The following is a 19938-nucleotide window of genomic DNA, read 5'->3' as shown; positions in this document are numbered from 1 at the left end:
GACTCTTTGCCTTAAATCAATGCCTTTACGTATTCTCAGAAAGGGCTGCAGAACAAGTAGCCAACAGCTATGACTTGCTCTTTCATTGAAAAAAAACCTACTAACATAAACTGGATCTAAAAAATACCTTTACTTGCCATATTTCTTTGCTTGCCAACACTATCCACTTTCCAAAGCAGCCAGGTTTTTGGGTCACTGCAAGAAAACATAACAGAAGTGATGCCACAAGAAATTATATTCTCTAATTAAGGAGAATGCGTTAGCTATGTACTTTTTCCAGCAGTGCTTTGATGAAGACTCATCAGCTATGCCCTTGCATGGCAGTTTAACTGCACCAGAGAAACTCTGGATGAGTTTTCTAAAAGACACTGAGGCAAACTTAAATGGCCAGCATCCACTACAAATGTCCAGTTTTTTTAAAGTTCATTTTTTACTGAAACACTGCATGATCTTTCTAAGTGCTCAGCACTCCCCTGCTCCCCTGTGCATACCGAACCAGTACCTCTGGTGGTGCAGTAGCCTGGCTACCTGATTGCTCAGGGTGAGAGCTAATGGTGGAGCAGATCAGCTGGCTGTATCCAACCCTGTAATCTGACTAATGGGAATTGCTTATATCTTCCTTTGAGTAGGACTGTCCTGGGCACTCTCAGAAATGAGAGGACACAGAAGAGGGAACACATCTCAACCTTAAGCCTGAGTGGCAATTCCTACACTCTTTTCAGCATAGCTCCTTCATTCTCTAAAAAAAAGAATTAAATTTCAAAGTCCTAATAAAAACTATGATTTTATGAAAATCTTCACACTGCATTGTCTTCCTCTCTCTGGTCATACTCTGAATAAAATCAAACCAAATAATCACAGAGCAAAACAAAACAAAACAAAATATTAATTACACCTGATTTGCAAAGCCAAAGCCTCCAAAGTTCAATGATAGACTTCGGTTCAAGGATTGTTCAGATAATGAACATTATATATATATATATATACACACATATAATAATACAGAGACCAAGTAGAAAACCAAAGATTTATGTGGCTTTCTAGAAAACTCATCTCAGTTTAGGACAGTTACTGTTGTGATAGACTGACTTCATTATAAACAAGTATGGCCTGTAAAAATATTAACAAATACATTTCCACAGTTCTTTAAAAGTAAACCAGCTACTGTCTCTTCAGAAAAGCAAAGTAAAGCTGACAAAAGCAAGAAAAAAAAATCCAAGCATTTTCCTATAATCAGTGTACTAATGCCACTTTAACATTTCAGGAAAGCCTTTAACTTCAGGTGAGATGATTCCTGCAGGATAGACTCCCAAACCTTTCTTCTGCTTTTTTTTGTTTGTTTTTGTTTCAGAATTACTGTTACAGGAATCCCCACGAGCAATGGTGCCAGATCCCACCATCAGCAGAAGCAAGAAGCAACTGCAAGGCAGAAGCAGCAGCATGCCTCAGATCTCTGCTAGTCCAATAGCAACTTATCACAATTCAGGAACTCCTGCTTAAAATTATTCAAGCCCTACTGCAAAATCTCATCACTACAGATACTCTCTCTTCTTGGCACAGTGCTTCAACCGCATGCCAAATTGCCATACTACATGCCATGGACAGGAATATTCCTCCACATTTAGTGGTATCTATTTGAATTCCATTTGACCCATGACTAACCTAAAATAATTCTTCAGAATTCATAAAATATACAGGATATCCTTGAGAGATTTAGAAAATTCCAGTAGAAAAATAAAGATGTTAGAAAAACTAAATGGACATTAAAGATTCAGTATATGACATACAACTGAGTTATTAATATTTTGTATTTGTAAGGGTATTGTGCTTTGCCCTCTATTCTTCTCTATTCCTATTAACTATTCTTTTTAAGGCACCGAACATCTTAGTATTGCATATACATACATCTTCAAAATGTCTAAAAATAATCCCCCAAGAGAAACATCTTTAATGTTCAAAAATATAAAGACTGATGTAACATTCACTCTACAGAGACTAAGACCGTGAGACAGGGAATTCCTACAGCAATGCCAATGGCTCCATTCCTTTGAGCCTTCTCCCATCATTTTTCCACAAAAATGAACTATCTGACACTGTTCTGAAAACCATCACAATATCAATCAATTTAACAGAGAAAATGCCTGCACAGGGGAGTGTTACAAATACTTTCACAGAGAAAAAGATAACCTACATGCAATGCTTTTATCAGTAACCTCCCTAACTGTTCCAACAAACTGAACAGAAATGATAAAAGAAGTTAATGATTTTGAAAGTAGGAAACTATAAGCATTAAGCAAACGAAATTGAAAAAAAACCCAAATCAAAACAACAAAACCCCACAGTTGTCAGAGTCTCAATATTCTTGCTTTTGAATAAAAATACTAATAAAGTATTTCCAAATAATTTGCAATTGTTACATTAATAATCTTGTTGGCTGTTTGGTTACCTACATATTAAGTACCACTCTGGTAGCAATTTCCACATTTTTTGAATACGCTGAGATGCACTCATACTTGTCTTTGTGCAAATGATCTTATTTTAAAATAAAAAAGCACTAAAGAGTGTCTTTTTAATTTGTGAATGAGGTCAATCAGAAAAAAATTACTGATAGGAAAAACACTTTCTCTATACTGTTACCCATTTTATTCTGAAAAAGTAATGGGGAGTACTTGTCTCAAAAAATACCTGAATACATGTTGTAATTTTCAGAGATCAGACTTTGCTTTTCACTCAAGTCAGTTGACGAAAACTGAACAGTAATGTAGGATTTCATCATTGGCTTCAAGGGAGCATAAATTAGGCCTCCAGTCCATACCCACACAAAGGTTGTTCAAAAAACATTCCACTTCTTCCACTTGCTTGAACAGGCTTCAAACTGGGGCAAAGCTACACTTGCCCAAACTAACCAGACTTTTTCTAAGAATTGGGAAAAAAGATGTATTTCCACTCGTATCAGCATTACAAAGAATTGAAAAATAGTGTATTTTTTGTACAAAGAGCTGTTAATATGAAGAAGTTGGGTGAATTTACTCCATTTTCTCCCATGGAAACAACTGCATGGTACTGTAAACCGCATATATAAACTCACTGTGAAACTCAGCTTTGAGGAAGTCAGATTTAGAATCAGGTGTTGGAAAACTCATAAAATAGGAATACGCAGTGTGCAGCAGCCTGAGTTCTGAGTGACATAAATCCATGCTGTAAAAGCAAATGCCTCTGGATGAAGTGCAATTCTGGAATGAATTTGCACCTAAGTGGCTGGATCATTGCCAGAGGTCATACTCTTCAGATGAGTAATGTAGTTAAGCAATGAACTTCCAAACTTACAGCCAAATTCTACACACTTTTTTCACGTGAACATTTCTGTTACGCCTAAAGCTGATTCATCATGTCATCATGTCTTATTCATGTGACCAGTTTGTGTGAAGTAGGTGCCTGAACAAAGTAGAAGTAGCATAACACTCATGAATTACTGCTTGCTCACATTAGTGATTCAGAAACATCTAGAACACTGCAGATTTTCTAGACACCTGTAGGTCCTGCTGCTGTAGAATTGTACAGCAGAGAACACAAGTCAAACATAGCTGCATGTTTCTATCTTAAAATGAAATCAGCCGCAGTGACATGCTCAAAAGTGATTTTGCCTGGAAAAGTCTCTGACAAAATCTTGAGCTACTGCAGCTTAACTCATGCCCACTGAATCTTGTAATATATGATCTGTCTGTAATATTCTCCTAACTGGAGTAGTATAGGTCCTGGCTTGCTGCAACAGACATTCAGAGATGGATCACTTTCCAGAAGTCAGATAATTATTCACAGCATAAAATTTAGCATCTTTCTCTCACTATTCATAGAGTCAAGAGATCCATGAAGCAATTTCCAAATCTCAAACAAATCTTTTAACCCAGGTAGAACATGATGGTGACATCAACGACAATATGTAGGAAATACAAAAGAGCACTGATAATTGAGCACCGCTATTATCCTTTATATTTCCCTGTGTACAACTGTTATCGGCTACGACTGGGACTTACCTGACCTTTTTTTCTTTTCCACCTGTAGGAAGAATTTCAATATAGTCAATGAGTGAATACAACAGACACATAATGAAAGATTTACTGCTATGCTCTGAGCATCGCCACAAGCTGAACTGCTGAAGCCAATGTTGCTGTGCAACAATGAAATAAGCTAAAAAATTATTTATTTATTTAAAATAGTATCCCATCAAACAGCTCTAATGTAAATGCAGATCACTTGACTTTGATTCCTTCCCAATATCATTAATGCCACTAGTAATACTGTTGATGATCACAGAATTATCATTAATACTCCCTAGTAACTGGGAGCAACTCAGGTTGAAGGAGGTAAAGAGTCACACTTGTCACAAATCGGAGATGATGGATCAATCAACTTTTGCTTCCTGCAGTAGAAAGTAATGCTACTACCCACTCAGCCTCAAGTCAACCTAATGAAATAGCAAAATAGAAGACATAATAATACACATTAGATATGACAATTAAATATCGTCAACTCTTCCAGAATGCATTATCCCCAAATGATTTCAGTACACAAGGAAAAGGAAGTTTCCTACACAAGGAAAGAAAAAGAACTCAACATATGCCAAAAATTATCGCTTTTAATACAAAATTCCATTCTCATAAAACAAATTTATTTCCACTGAATAAATAGATTTCCTCACCATTCACAGGTGAGACTACTACTTATAGTTACCTTGAAATTCTCTTTCCTTTCTGCATTTTAACTAAAATATAAACATTATTTGCAACTGGCTTTACTATATTTGGATACAAGTATGAACACTGGGGGCTTGGATGGCACAGCCAGATGTATACAGCACCACTCTCACTAGGGGTTGTACTTTAACCTGATTTATATAGTTCCAAACATTACTCGCATGTAGTCTTATCAATGTAATTATGCTTATCATGAGAAGGATCTGGCCTTTGCACTTTGAGGTTTATTACTTTCAACATGTGCATACCCTTCTACTATCCATTAAAAAAAAGAAAAAACCCAACAAAAAACCCAAATGACTGAACTCCAAAGGATTAGAGCTGAAGGCAATGTTAATAAAACACTATTAGCTCAACAGAGGAATATGGGAAATTCAAAAGCATAATATTTTTTACTAATATTATGGAGCTGATGCTAGATTTTCAGACTTTTGATGCTCTCCCTCCATCTCAAAGTACAACAGCTACCAGCAATGCTCAGGAAATCACTTCTGTCGCTCACAGATGCCTCTCCAAGACAGAGTGATAAACAGTCAGCAGTAAGCATACTCACTGAAGCTATCGATAGAGATACTTGGGGTGAAAACAAGTTTGCATGGATTGATCTCCATTAAAATACATTGTGCTGGGTGAAATCAAGTTGTTTCCAAGAGGAGGGGGGGCAGCTGGGGTGAGGTGACACTACGCTGCGAGCTACAGCAGCATCTGCCCCTTCCACAAAGAAAGCAGAGCCTCAGTCCCCAGCAGCAGCCAGAGCAAAAGCCCTGGGGAGCAACACCTTTTGAACGTAGTTGGGAAAAAATAAGCACAATTCACCCGGATAAATGATCGTTAACACTGTTCCGTTAAGACAGATGATATTTATAGATACATATTTCTGTATAAAAATCTGTATTTTAATGTCTTTAGGGTGGCGCCTGGCCGACACCGGCGCCAGGCTAAGGGCTCTCCCCTTCGCGGCCCCGCATGCCCCGCTATAAGGCGCCCCGGCGGGTACATTCGGCGAGGCCGGCGGGGACCAAGAGCGGGTCCGGGTCCGGGAGCCAGGCCCGGACCAATCGGACCTCCCGGCTCTCCCGCCCGGCCGCGCGGCAGCCAGAGCTGGAGCTGTGGCGCCACCTGGCGGCTGCGCGGAGCTGCGCTCCGCCGGCAGCCCGGCATAGGGCCGGGATCTCAACGTGGCCAAGACACCAACCGTGACCTTCCCGGGACGGGAAATCCAATCGTCTTTGGTCTCGCTCCGGTTTCAGCAGCGAGCAAACGGCCGCGAGGAGCAGGGCCAGGTGTCTGAAGCCAGTGGGACCCTTTGCCCGACTGCTTCATTCTTTCCCAAAATTAAACTACACTTTAACCTCCCGCTCCAGCTCCATCCAACAGGTAACATGGGCACGGACTGTGACCCGGGAAACGTCAATGTTTCGAACCACAAAACAGAGAACGCCCCCTCTGTTACCAGCAGGCCGAAGAACCAGCACTCCTGCAAGCCACGCCACTCAAGGACACAGTCCTAATTTTAGTGCCAATTTTTAAATGACACGGGATAGGCCATAAGTACTGCAGAAGGTGGGAATAGGGATTGCAAATCATCATTTAAAAGTCTCGGGTGGTATCTTGGCAAAAGAAGATGTACAAGGTTTTTCTCTGTTAACATCACAGTGCATTGAACTATTATTAATAAAAAAGCTCTCAAGGTTAAGATGGGGGAGAAAATCTCATTGGGGAAGTTGAAGTTTCAGTTCAAGCTTTGTATTCCTATATATATATATACATGGAGGTATATATATATATATATGCATTTTTTTTTCAAAACATTTTATTAGGAAAGCTATACCAGACGCATCACTGTACAATGATTAAACATTACCTTTACAATTTATATTCACTTGAAATTACAGAATAAATATATGCACATTGCTGTACCGCTGTGTGTGTGTGTGTGCGTGTGCATGTGTGTATGAGAAAAACATTAAAAGTGCTTCCTACAAAGCCGTTAGTGACAGGTGCTCAGGAGCTTTTTTTTCTTTCTTTCTTTCTTTCTTACTCGTTTTCTGTATAATTGCATGTTGCTTTGATTAGGAAAGTGCGGATGTCCTCCAAAAAAACCATGGCGTCATGATGAAGTGTCACTGAGCATCCCCGAGGTGTGTGCGCCACGTGCTCCCCTCCTTCGGGCTGCTCAGCCCCGGGGGTACCCCGCCAGCCCTCGGAGTTCCCCTCCGCGGCCCGGGCTGCGCTGCGTGGCGGGGCCGAGCTGGCGGGGGGATGGCGGCGGGGGTGCGGGTGGGTGTGCGTGAGAGGGAGGGAGAGAGACAAGAGTGAGACATTCGAGCAAGACCCTCCCCTCCCTTCCCTCTTGCAGTTTCCAGGCATGCAGCAAACTGCGCTCGTTTGCTTCTTTGCATTTTTTTTTAAATAAATATACAGAACCTGTGCCATGATGGGCTAGAAGAACGCAAGCCAGAAAATGCCATCTTCCCTCCCCCTCCTCTCCAAGGGAAAATATAAAGGAAGTTTACTGCAAACAAACAAACAAAAAAAGCAAACAAAAGACCCCCAAAGAAACCCAAACCACCAAACCGATCAAAAACACCGTTAAAAAACAAGCCCCATCCCCTCCCAAGAAACCCCAAAACAAACCCCAATCAAAACCCAACAAAAACAAAATCCTACCAAAAAATAAATAAATAAAAAAAGACACACACATAGAATTTACTTAATGAGGATCAATACAAAGATCCCCGATAATAATAATATTAATAATAATAATGATATACCTTAGACATGGCACAGTCAAAGTCTCAGTTTCAATATAAAAAATAATGATTGATTAACATCTGCTGGCAAAAGTCTGCGAAGGCACTTCATCGATTAATGATCTGAGACCGGCCCTTCCCCACGGAGCGCACATCTGGCGGGAAAGAGCACACAGCTGTATCCTCGACTCTCTTGCGGCGGTGCCGGGGCGGGCGGCGGGGCGGCGGTCAGAACCGGTACGTGGTCTTCTCCAGGACTTCGAGGTAATCCGGCTTGGTTTGGAGTTTGGCCCTTAACTCGAGGTATTCGCTTGTGGGAGTTTGGTGGTCTGGGAAGCCCTTGCCGGCCGCGAAGAGGAGGGTTTCTTTGAGCCTGGCGTCCTGCTGGAGGTCCGGGTATTGCATGCCAGGTGGGTGGACGTGCAGTTCCTTTAGTTTGGGCACGGTGCCGTATAGGCAGTCCACGAAGCCCACGGCGAGGGGCGGCGGGCGGTCGCGGTCCCGCGGGGCGCCTCCTCCCGCCGCCGCTCCGAGCCCGCCGCCGCCCGCCGCCAGCCCGCCGCCCGCGGGGTGCTGGGGGTGGACGGCAACGATGGTGTTGAGCTGCGAGCTGGAGACGGCCAGGCTCCACTCCTGCTCCTTCTCTAGCAAGGTGCGGTAGTTGGTGCCCGGGTCCTGCGCGACGGCGGTGAACCGCTCCCCGCCGCCCCGCAGCAGCTCCGCCGCCTCCCCTCCACCGCCGCCCGCCACCTCCTCCTCCTCCCGCGGCTTGTAGATGGGGTTGTTGCACATCTGGGTCACCGGGTGCGGGATGTAGTCGTAGACGTGGCCCGCCGGGGGCGCCTTCTCCGGGGAACACTCCCTAACCCCCGAGCTGCCGCCACCGCCGCCGCCACCGCCGCCCTCCTCGAAAAGCCGCGGGCAGCGCAGCGGCACACCTCCCAGGTCGTTCGCCTCCCCCCGCGGGCCGCGGAACGGGAGCTTCCGCCGGCGGCGGCGCAGCACGAAGGCGAAGAGCCCGGCGGCCACCAGCACGGCGGAGAAAAAGAGAACGAGGAGGCTGAGGATGAGGACGGAGAGAGGGACAGCTGCGGCGGCCGGCGGCAGCTCATAGGCGGCGGCACCGGTGGCGGCGGGTGGCGGCGGCGCGGCGGGGGGCGAGGCGGCGGCGGGGCGGAGGGCGGCCGGGCAGAGCGCGGCCAGTTCCAGGGAGCGCAGGTCGCGGCGGGCCAGGGCCTCGGGGCTGGCGCACAGCACCTCGCCCACCACGCTGACGGAGCTGAGCGCCTCCAGCCACTGCTTCAGCGGCACCAGCTCGCAGGTGCAGTCCCAGGGGTTGAGCTTCAGGTCGATCTGGACGATGGCGTGGAGGTGCTCCAGCACCCCAGCCACCGGCAGTGCCAAAAAGTGGTTGTTGCGCAGGTTGAGGCGGGTCAGGGAAGTGCCGGCGAAGGCGTCAGTGGGCAGGGTGCGGAGCAGGTTGTCGTTGAGGAAGAGAAGCTTCAGGTTGGGCATGAGGCTGAAGGCCGCCGGCTGGATTTCCCTGATCACGTTGTACTCGAAGTACAGGTAATGCAAACTCTGCAGGCCCCGGAACATGCCTGGGGTGAGCCGCTCGATGTCATTGCCATTCAGGTACAGGCTCTTGAGATTCGGCAGGTTGATAAAAGCCCCATCCTGCACGTAGGAGATCCGGTTGTTCCCCAGGTGCAAGAGATCCAGGGAGGAAAAATTCCAGAAATCAGAGCGGTAGATTTTCTGAATCAAATTCCCACTCAGGTACAGCTTCTTGGCGTTCAAGGGCCTGGGCAGGAGTTCGGAGATGTTGTGGAACCCTCGCTCCTTGCAGTTGACTGTCAGGCCCAGGTCATTTATGTGCAAACTGCAAGAGCAGCCGGTCGGGCAGATGATGGGGATGGGGGGCCGCGTCTGGTAAGCAGCCACTGGTGGCTGGTTTGGCCCAGGGTATAGGCTGCGTGATGTTGGGGGAGGCCGGGGCGCCCTGGGCTGCTTGGTGGGTTTGGGCTGCTTGTTGGATGTTTTGTACTCGACAGAGGAAGCAGTGAAATGGAAGGAAGACAGCATGGAGGAAGGCTTCGTAGGCCATGCATTCTCCTTGCTGGACGACAGCTGAGGGATGCCTAGGCTGGCTTCCACCTCAGAGTCAGACAGCATGGGACAGAGCTTACTTCTTTTGATTTCCCGAAGGTCCTTTCCATGGAAGTGGAAGGGAGTCTCACAGGTGATGTCCCCCACCAGGGCGGTATAGGGGATGCGCTCCAGCCAGCTCTTAAGCTGCACAATCTCGCACGTACAGTTCCATGGGTTCTCCTCCAGCTGGATCTCCATCAGGCTCCTGCCAATATGGTCCAACATCCCACGGTATGAAAGGACTTTTAGCCGGTTCCCACGTAAGTCCAAGTGGGTTAAGGACACAGACTTAAATAAGTTGGTGGGAAGCATGGGGATAAGATTGTCATTTAGGATGAGGACCCTCAATTTACTTAGGTTTCGAAATGCCCCACTTTCAATCCGTTTAATGACATTATAATCTGCCTGCAGATATTCCAGACTTTCCAAACCCAGGAAAGTGTCATTTCTGAAAATGTCCAATTTGTTTTCGTGCAAATACAACCTCTTCAGAACTCGGAGCCCATTAAAAGCCCCTGTCTGAATGTCCTGCAGTGCATTGTTCCCAAGGTTAATAGACACAGCATTGTTCAAGTGAAGAAAACTATTGGTGTACAATTTTCTCATGGAATTCCTCTGCAAATAAAGTTTAAAAGGTCTTGACCATGACTGTGTTATCTGACTAATATTTATAAATCCTTTGTTGTCGCAATGTATATGGAAAAGGCTCTCCTTCACTTCACAGTAACATGGATCAAAGCAGGGCTCATCGAGTTCCTCCGAGTCCTCTATCAAGGGAATTGGTGTAGTCCATGCTAGAGCAGTTGTGCTTAGAAGAACTATCCACAACATCCTTCCTTTATGAAGTGTCTCTGCTGTGAAAAGTTTCATCATTTGTTGATGTTTACAAAACTGCAGTGGGGAGAAAAATGCAGATTTCAGTATTTTTGTCCTGCCTCACTTTTTCCTAAGCCCCTACCTGCTAGACTTATGTTAGGCTCTTGGAAAGTTCAGCAATTGTTGAGCAGATGTTCACAACCAACTCTAAGGCTGTCAGATGGGTGAGCCTTGCCCTGATTTATACTTAAGAGATGTTAGAAGGTTTAATCACGCGATATCAGCCACCCTTATCTCCCCCCCCCCCCCCCCCCTTTGGTAAATGCCACCTATAAAGAGAGGACAGCACATGTAGAGCCACACAGCGACACTGAGCGCACAAGCTGAGCATGTTGCATCTTTACATGTTTTACACCATAGAACCATGGATTCGGACCACACATATTTGATACTCATTTGCAATTTTAGCTTTGTAGCCATCACAGCCCGCATCGACTGTGGGGGGGAGACACAAGTGGGTAGGTTTCTCCAGTGTCGCACCACATCTTTCATACATGTAAACTCCCAAAGTTATTGAATCTCAATCCTCAAATCTCTCTCCATCCCGACTCAATATATTCCATAATGTAAGTTCAAAGGAATGAGCAAGGTTTGTTGATGTCCCTGGCAAAACAGTTCCCTTCATAAATCCCCACAGTCTTATCTTTAAAATAGTAAATGGTTAACGATACTGATTTAAAAGAAAATCTTCCCCTTTCAGATGCTCTGATGAATTAATGCAACTGGTATATTATCAGATAAATACATACCACATATTAGTCATTTTAGCTGATTAAAGCATTTAGAGATGATTAATCTTTCTAAAGCACATACCCATGCGATCAGCAGATCTAAAGGGAAGTGACAGCTAAAGAGGCACCTAGGATTGAAGCGCTCAGCCTGCCTTGGATTAGGGTATTCTGCGCCCCCAGGACCAAGCAAGAGACCCAGTTAAAAAGCTGAAAGTGGAAGAAAAAAATACCTTGACACTTACCAGCCGATAAATTATCTATCCTACTATATACATTTTCGAATGAAGACACCATTCTTCTCTAATCAGATGAAAATAATACTGCACTAATGAGGTGCAGCTCCTTCAACATATGGTTTCACCCTTCCTTTCATCAGATATTTTTAATGTATGGGCACAGAGAAATGCTAAGGATGGTAATAATAATGGCAGTGATGCAGCCTTCCTTGAATCTCTGAAATGCCCATTAGAATTATTCATAGCTATCGTTGCTTTTAGTCTTAATCTTTCAATAGGAAAGGTCTTTTTTTCCTTCCTCGTGAAAGAACTAGAAAAATTTGCCCCCCCATCCACAAACTTAAGAGCAGAAAGATACATTAAGGGAAGAGAAATGCCAGAACAGAAATCCTTAGGATCAACTTGCAAATGAAACCCTCCCCTGTGGGAAAGAGGAGATGGTTGAAAGCATGGAAAAAGAAATACCCCTCTGCAATTAAAACCAGCGTCTAATTGGGAAGAAGAGAGAGATGAGAGCTATGTTGCAGTATAAGTCTTTCTGTCTCCTTTGCAAGATATTAGCTACTTAAGTTCGTTCTCTTCTGCAAGGGCTATAATAAAAAAAAAAAAATAAAAAGGATTATTATATCTTCTTTTTGGAAGAGGGGGTGTCTTTAACCCTAGGCGGAAACAAAAGGATCCAGAAAGGTTGTACTTACCGGTTTGCAGGAGAGATTTTAGCACATCGTTACAAACAAAAAAAGAGTGGAAGGGGGAAAAAAAAAAAAAGAAGCTCGAGTTTAAAGATTGCTGGTTTCTCTCTGTCTCTCCCTCTCTGTCTCTCTCTCCCTCTCTCTACTCCCGCTGAAGCTGAGGCAAAAGGAAAAAAAAAAAAAAAAAAAAAAAAGCAAGCCTGAAACGTGCCGGGAATGCAATGAGCCCCTCAATGATCTTCTTTAGGATGCAGAGCTGCTGTTTGGCACACTCAATGGAGGAGGGAGGAGAGGGGCTGCTGCAGGCTCCGCCGCCGCCTTCCCCGGGCCCCAGCAGCGCGGAGCGGGCGGGCTGGGGCGCGGCGGAGGACCGCACGCTGCTCGCCGCCTCCGCGGGTGCGGGTGCGTGTGCGTGTGCGTGTGTGTGTGTGACTGCGTGTGTGTGTGCGGTGCTGTTGTTGCCCTGGATCAGGCTTTTCCACGTCATGAAAATCAGCTTCAAGAAGGGGAACAAATGAAGGGGGCGCGCTTGGCATCAGGTCGGGGGCGCGCATTTGGGAAGCCCTGACTGTACATTTTTTTTTTCCCTGCCTTATTTTTTTTCCTTTTTTTTTTTTTTTTTTTTAAGGGGGAAGGAGGGGGCTGGTTGGCGGAGGGGACGGGAAGTGGGAAATGAGCAGATGGGGGGGGGGGGGAAATACAAGAAGAATCATAGAGAAAAAAGCCGCCGGGATGGGTCACAATTTACACAAACCCCGCTTTAAGAAAGAAAAAAAAAAAAAAGGTAGGGGGAGGAAAAAAGCCTAAGTCTGAAGGAAATCAAAGATGCTGTAACTGCAACCGCCATCTGAGCCGCTCGGGGAGGAGGGCAGCCCAGTGGGTTCCGGCGAGGGGCCACGGGGTCCAGGCCCGGCCGCCCGGCTCTCCCCGCTGCTCCCCGGCGCCTCGTCCTCTCTTCCCTCTCCTTGCCTCCCGTCCCGATGCCGAGCCGCGGCTCCAGCCTCGCAGCCTCTCCAGGAGCCAGCGATCTCCCGCCCGCCACGCAGGCGAAGCTAAAATTCTCGGGGGAACCGACCCGGCACCGTTCGCATCCTTCCACCGCGGAGTGTGCGAGGAGGCGAAGGGCCGCGTCCGCGGAGAGCAGCGCCGCCGGCCGGTATCTGCCCGCCCCAGGAGCCGGAGGCAAGTAACAGTGCTGCGCGGGGACACGGGTGGAAGCGGCCGGCGGGGGGCGGTGGATCCGCGGAGGGGGGCGCAGCGGGGGCTTGCGCGGGTTCGTTCGTGGCTGAAAGTTGGCCGGTGAGATGCGCCGGCGGGGTGTCCGGCTGAGGGAGCAGAGGGGACTGCGGACTCTGCTCTCCCCCCCCCCCCCCCCCCCCCCCGCAGGTCACATCCCCGGACGGGAGAGGAGGTCTGCTGGCAGGGCAGGGAGTTGCCCCCACGATGCCTCCTGCATCTCCGCTGTCCGCACACGTCCTTGCACCTTGCGCACCCGTGCGCGCATCCCCAGGCGCGCACACCCTTGCACACCCGTCCCCGGCACATGGATGCGCGTATCGCCACACTCAGGGGTGCCGGGAGGTTGCGGGACCCGCGTAACGCCCTGGGGCAGCTGGCGGCACTCACCGCCCTGCTCCGCGCCGCTCTCCTCCCTCCGCGGAGCAGGGGGATTGATCGAACGGGAGGAGACTTAACTGGAATAGCTGCTCGGCAGCCAAAAGTTGACGGGCAAAGCTGCAGGTGCAGGGGAGAGAGCCTGGGGGAGCCCTCAGCCTCAGGCCGCCCGGACGGCGCTCTCCGCTGGCAGGGGCGCTTCCTCCGCGCCCGCGGACATGTATCATCTTTCCCAGCCTCCGAAGCTCCCTTTCACCGGTGAAATATGGACTCACCACTCCCTCCTAATTAAATTGCTGCATCATTCATTTTCTGACGCGGGAGCAACATGGGGTACCGGCAGGCAACACGCACCTGACACCCCTTTTTAAAAAAGAGGGGGAAGGGAAAAAGGGGAAACCGTAACAGCTTGTTCTTAAACCAAGCTCACACAGCAGCTTTAACAGCAACTAGGAGAAACGACCTCTGCGCTATGTTTCGGGGGAGAGAGTCTTAGATGGCACACCCCCCTCATCCCCGCTGCTGGGCCGAGGAGCCGGGGGCGGGGGGGCGCAGCCGCGTCCTGCCCTGACCTTGCATTGCCGCTTTCGCCGGCCGGCAACTTTCCGAAATGCACGCGAATGAAACGCCCGTCCTCTTCTCCTAGGCTCCTTTCTTCAAGTTTTGCCGATGGCCTAGGGCGGGGAGGAGAGAAAGGTATCTGTGCGGGGGGTTCGGGTGTGACCCTGGAATGCAAAGCAGCCAGCGCTGCAGGGCTCCTGGTCCCCCGGCCCGGTCGTTGCCCCGCTACGCAAGGCAGCCCCGAGAGATGTCCTCGGGGATGAAGGAGGTACGTCGCCCCCCAACTCCTGCTGGCATCCCTTATGCGCACAGCAGTTTGGCAGCGAGATGAGGAGGAGATCGCAGCTCACCAGAGAGGCTTCTCTCCCCAGGTTTGGCCGGGATGACAGACCTGCGTCCCCTTGTCCTGCCAGACAGGAGACAGAAATCACCCTGGGCCACTCCCCTTCATCTCCCCTAGCCCAAGCGGCTGACAGCCTCCCTGCTTCTTGTCCTTTTGTCGACACAACCTGCTGAGAACAGGATCAGTGTGAGAGTGATTGGCAGGAGCTCCAGCTAAGGGTATGGTAGACTGATGTAACCAAGGTTAGGACATCACTTGATTATTAATAATAATTATTATTATTAACAAGTGAGCTCTTTCCTTGCAAGCCCCTGCCCTGGAACTGCGGAGTCAGGAAAGATACATGTCATCTGGGTGGAAGGCTGGCAGGTGCCCTTCTGGCTGCAACTTTCCAGCCCCAGCTGTAATTACTGAAATGCACCTTTTACCTCTGACAGCCTTGTGAAAGTAAGGGAGAAAGAAGCCACTTGTGGGACAAACTACAAAACAATACTTGAACAATTACTGTACCTTTCTGAAAGTACCATCACAGCATTATATTTCCACTGGAGGCGACCATTTCCCCTGCTGCAGTTGTTGCAACGCAATCATTTAGTGCTTCATTTAGTCTGCAGCCTAAACCAGCCCTGTCCCTTCCCAACAGAAGTGTTAATGATTGAGAGAAAGAGGGAGTTTTCTTCCAAAGCTCACCCTGCCTGTCCAGAAATAAATATTCTGATCTTTAATAGTTGCTTCTGTTTCAAGCAATCTATGGTAAGGGCAAAAGCAATAAATAGTGCAAGGGCAAGGGAAACTCTCTTGTAATTATTATAGATGGGAGCTGCTTCCTGGCTCTTTTGTTAAAGCTAAGGAGTAGTTTAGAGGTTCTGGATCTGAGGACAGGAATGTTTTGGATGCAGTCAGTGCCTGGGCTCCAGCTGCATTTCTGCCTAAAAGCCCCTCAGAGCCAGCTCCTGCTGTGCTGTGCACTCATATCCAGCTCATTGCATGCCAGCAGGGAGGGGGGATCCCCATGAGCTGCCCGTTCACGGGGACAGGTGAGCTTGTGGGAACCCAAGTGTGGGAGAGGGAGTGGAGAGGCCCAAGTGAGCTGTGATGCTGATTAATCTGTGATTCAAAACCCACATGGACTTGATTGGAAATGCTGCCTGATGGGTGTTCTGGGGAGAGATGCTTGTGTGCCCCTGCCCAGGTGCAGGGCAAGGTCTGCAGCTAGGAGAGGGCTCCCTGCAGGGCACCCTGTCCCCAGAGGCCTCACCGATGAAATGTGGGAATCCTTGAATTAGGAGGAAAGGCCAGAGCATTGGGCTGTTGAAAATACAGCGATCTAGCGCTCCAGCATGCAAAGAGTGGTCCTGGGCAGGGACATTCACAGCTGCAAAGGCTGCAAGACACAGAAGTCTGGTAATGCCATTAGTCTGCCTGGGCTGCATTCAAATCTGAGCCTTGCAAGGCAAGGACTTAAAATTCCATCCCTCGCCTGGTGTTCCCTCTTATGTCCCCATGAGACTTCCATTTGTCTGGTATGTTCAGATAAATATATTTAAAACTGAGATACCCCCCTTTTTTATATATATTTTTTTTCTTTTCTTTTTTCTTCAATAACCTTTCAAATTTTATTGGTTTTGTATATTATAAATTGTTCAAATTGAAAATTTTTAGTGTTTTTGAAACTATTGATTGGGGAAAATCAGAGAATCTTCTCCTCTTAGCAGTCAGTGAAGCAGTTTATGAAGCTTAACTTTTCATTTTCCCTGTTTGTCACTTAGTTCATTTATCAGATAGAAAGAAAAACAAAATTATCAGGTAGAATTTACCCACAGTCCTTCCTGTTAAGAGAAGAGCTGTGTTAAAATTTATGTTATGATGTGCCAATACTCTTTTAGGTACTGTGACCTCTGTTGGTCAGAGGTCATGGTATCAACAGTTCTGATTCATTTCAGGGGGATCCAAATTTGATGCAGAGGTCTGTCCCGTCCCCCTCAAGTCAGTGCAAAGGTTTCGTTGACTGCTGGAGGATCACATTTGGACTGTGAGAACTCAGGCCAAGGATCATTTCTTCTTTCAACGCCAAGGGGAGCTGCAGAATGCCCTAAGGTACCTTCAGCCTGTTACTGGTCGCTCAACTGAAGGCTGGTATCCTTTTCTCCATACAGTCCTGGTATTTGACACGCCACAGGCTCAGATTACTTGAAATGCATAAGCATTGATGAATACACATGAAATGGACGAAATGTAAGAATTTTAAATTGGGCTTTTCCAGCTGGAATCCTTTGGGCTGGACAGCTTCTTATGTCAAACTGATACTCATGGACACAATATTTACTCTTAGTCACCCTGTTATCAGTTATAGAATAGCTATTAATTTTTCCCAAGGCAATTATACTCTCTATAACTGATGCATCATCTTCAGATTAAATGAAGAAATAATAATGCATTAAATTATAATTCATGGAATAATGTAAAAGTTCTCCACTACTTTAAACTCAATAAGATGCTGAAGCTGTACAGAAACCTTAGCCATGCCTTCAGTAACAAGCTATATGTAATTGATTTTTACTTATGGGATTCTTTTCAGCAGAGGAATTTTTGCCCAGTATTTGATGATATGTGTAAATATTAAAAAGAAGGGGAAAAAGAACTAATGGATAGTATTAAGATAGAACCGCAAATACCAGAAAATCATGGGTGCAGTACTTTTAATGGATTGTTATTAAAAATAAAAGAGAAAAGCAGGCACAATAAAAGGGAGTTTTTAATGGACAAAATTGTCAGTTATGTTATCCTCACTGATTCCTGACATTTCAAGATCAATTTTTTATCTAATGATTCAATGGCCTTAAACATTTCCTTCTAGTAAATCAGGCACAGCTATAGCTTTTTTCCCACCTCAGGCACGTAAGCCTGCACGCTGTTTCTAAATCTGCTGGTATTTATTACAGCCGGTGTCAAAAAAGTTCACGCTCCACTTATATATGAGCTTCTCTTTGGCCTTTATTAGAATGATGTACAGCCATGGTTAGGCATGCACAACTTCCTTTGACAGCAGCCAGAATCTCATATGTGGATCAAAGGTAGGTTATTTCCCTTAGGGTGATATCTTCCCACTGGAACCTTGGAGTTAAAAGCTCAGCTCCAGTGCACAGAGGGGCTTCTTCAGTGCTTGCCATACTTCACATTGGCGATTCTGCAGCCACACAGTCAAATAAATCCTCCTACATGACAATGTACTGCCTCTTTTTTAAGCTTTTTTGTTTGCTTGTTTTTTGGTTTTTTTTTTGGTTGGTTGTTTTTGTGTGTTTTTTTTTTGGTTGTTGTTGTTGTTTTTTTGTTTTTTTTTCAGTGGAGAGATTTATTTTTACCTGGTGGCAAAATTACAGGTTCTGGTGTCCTAAATGAGGCTAAACATGGACCATGCAAAGGAAGAACATGAACTTAGAACTGTTTTTTCTAAGTCTCTCTATCCATTCCCCAAAGACCCCAGTGGCAGGGCAGAGACCTTCAGCTGGTAACTGCTTTATTCCTCCCGTAAGAAAAATCTTAGATAATACAAAAATAGTGTTTGAATTCTGTTAGCTGAAACACTTGCTGCAGAATAACCATTGTGGTTTACTTTTACATGTACACACTCTGCATGTAAACATTTTCTTTTGCAATTTCCAGTCTGCTTTGAATGGTTTTCTTTCCAACTTGTGGGCTAATCTGATGTACATCTCGATTCCTTTATTTTGTCTGGGCACATGAAAATGGAGATTACCCTGCAGTATGCGCTGTAAGCAACAGCATGGATTTTCAGAGCATCTGGATTTAGAGTTGCCAGAATTAGAAACATGAGCCCGACGAGATCATGCTAGGGCAATTCCCCAGTACCAGGCCATAAAACCAATCAATTTAAATTGTAATAGAAGGCACTATGACTGCACTGAATTTCTGTGTGAAGGGAGGCACTTACTGCTCATTTGGAAAGAAAAGCTCATATTCTAAATTGCTTTTTAGATCAATCTTGATCCTACTTTTAGTGATGTCAATGGTGACACTTCCGTTCAGTCCAGTGTTGCCAGAATTTTACATTTAGTGTTAAGTACTTCTCCTTTTCCCTCTCTCCTCCCTTTCCTAAGCTCCCTTACAGCACTGCTCCCTGCAGTTCCTCTTTGAGGACAGTTAAGATGTAGAGGTAGACTTTACCATTCAGCTCAGAGTCAACAAGATGGATAGTCATTTTAATCTCTTCAGAAAAGTAGTTCAACAGCTATGGATGAGATGACAAGAATGATGTCTTCTCTGCTCTTGCAAGTCTTGCTCTCCCTTCCTTTTGTTACTGATGTCACAAGTCTGATAGTAGCCCCCAGTTATGAATACGAGGTGATCTTTCATCCTAAATGGGCTCACCTATGACATTCAAGATGAGCTGACTCACTCCAGTTTCAGTTACCTGCAATGGAAGTTGTGGACTAATGTATGTCTGTAAAAATGGCAAAAGAGAACTGGATCTTAAACTCATATATCTTTTCTAACATTCAATACTGTAATACTCAGGTTTCTAATGCATGATATATTAACACATTTGCATGCACTTAATATATTATTGTTATTATGCTAGAATTATTAAATGGCAAGAGACAGAATCAGCTGAAGTACCTGAGCATGTCTTCCTAGGCCTTCAGCTCCAAAACGGCCTCCAGAGAAGCGTTGCCCTTCATCTTTCCTACCAGCCAGGGAAAAAGGCAGCTGTCATGACTTAGGCAATGAAAATCAGGATCAAAATTGAGTAGTGTAGCTATCCCTTACATGCAGTAGTTCCCTGTTTCTTTATCTAATGCAATTTTGTACAGGAGGGAAAAGCTGAGGAAAATAACTGCTTTTCATTTTTCAAATACTGAGATAGTTTTTTTCTGTTGATTTTTTCTTTTTTTGCTATTTTATATAAATTGCATATAAATAATTAAAAAAATACATATATTCTTTTATGAGGAAGAGTGGGAACCACCATTACTGATCACTGCATCCAGACAGTCATTACATGTAGAGGATCAGAGGTCTAGAAAGTAAGACCTGTGAGGAAAGAGTAAATTAGGACTGTTCTAAATGAAGGAGTAGGAAGAATGTGGTAATACTTTTGAATTATATAAAAATATACTGGAAAATAAAGGGAATACTTTGTTCTCTATTAATAGCATCAGATAGAGAACAAGAAATTGGTCTTAATTTGTAGTTAAAGATTTATATC

General features: G+C 45.8%; 1 protein-coding gene and 1 long non-coding RNA gene across 2 annotated transcripts in view; one reads left to right on the top strand and one right to left on the bottom strand.

Moving 5' to 3' along the window:
• LOC133268853 (uncharacterized) overlaps positions 1-19938 on the top strand; it is a 302382-nt gene that overhangs the window by 64039 nt on the left and 218405 nt on the right. The gene's annotated exons all lie outside the window — the stretch shown is intronic.
• Positions 7451-12821, bottom strand: SLITRK3 (SLIT and NTRK like family member 3). Its single transcript, XM_061452607.1, has 2 exons — positions 12200-12821; positions 7451-10549 (listed from the first exon to the last, which is right to left on the bottom strand). The coding sequence occupies exon 2, from the start codon at positions 10529-10531 to the stop codon at positions 7736-7738; it is 2796 nt and encodes a 931-aa protein (XP_061308591.1). The 5' UTR covers positions 10532-10549; positions 12200-12821; the 3' UTR covers positions 7451-7735.

Source organism: Pezoporus flaviventris, unplaced genomic scaffold (assembly GCF_033815535.1).
Source record: "Pezoporus flaviventris isolate CSIRO_AGI_PZ_B2104156 unplaced genomic scaffold, CSIRO_AGI_Pfla_v1 ptg000013l, whole genome shotgun sequence".
NCBI lineage: Eukaryota > Metazoa > Chordata > Aves > Psittaciformes > Psittacidae > Pezoporus > Pezoporus flaviventris.
Note: the sequence above shows the minus strand (reverse complement) of the source record. Positions and strands in the feature narration are given on the sequence as shown.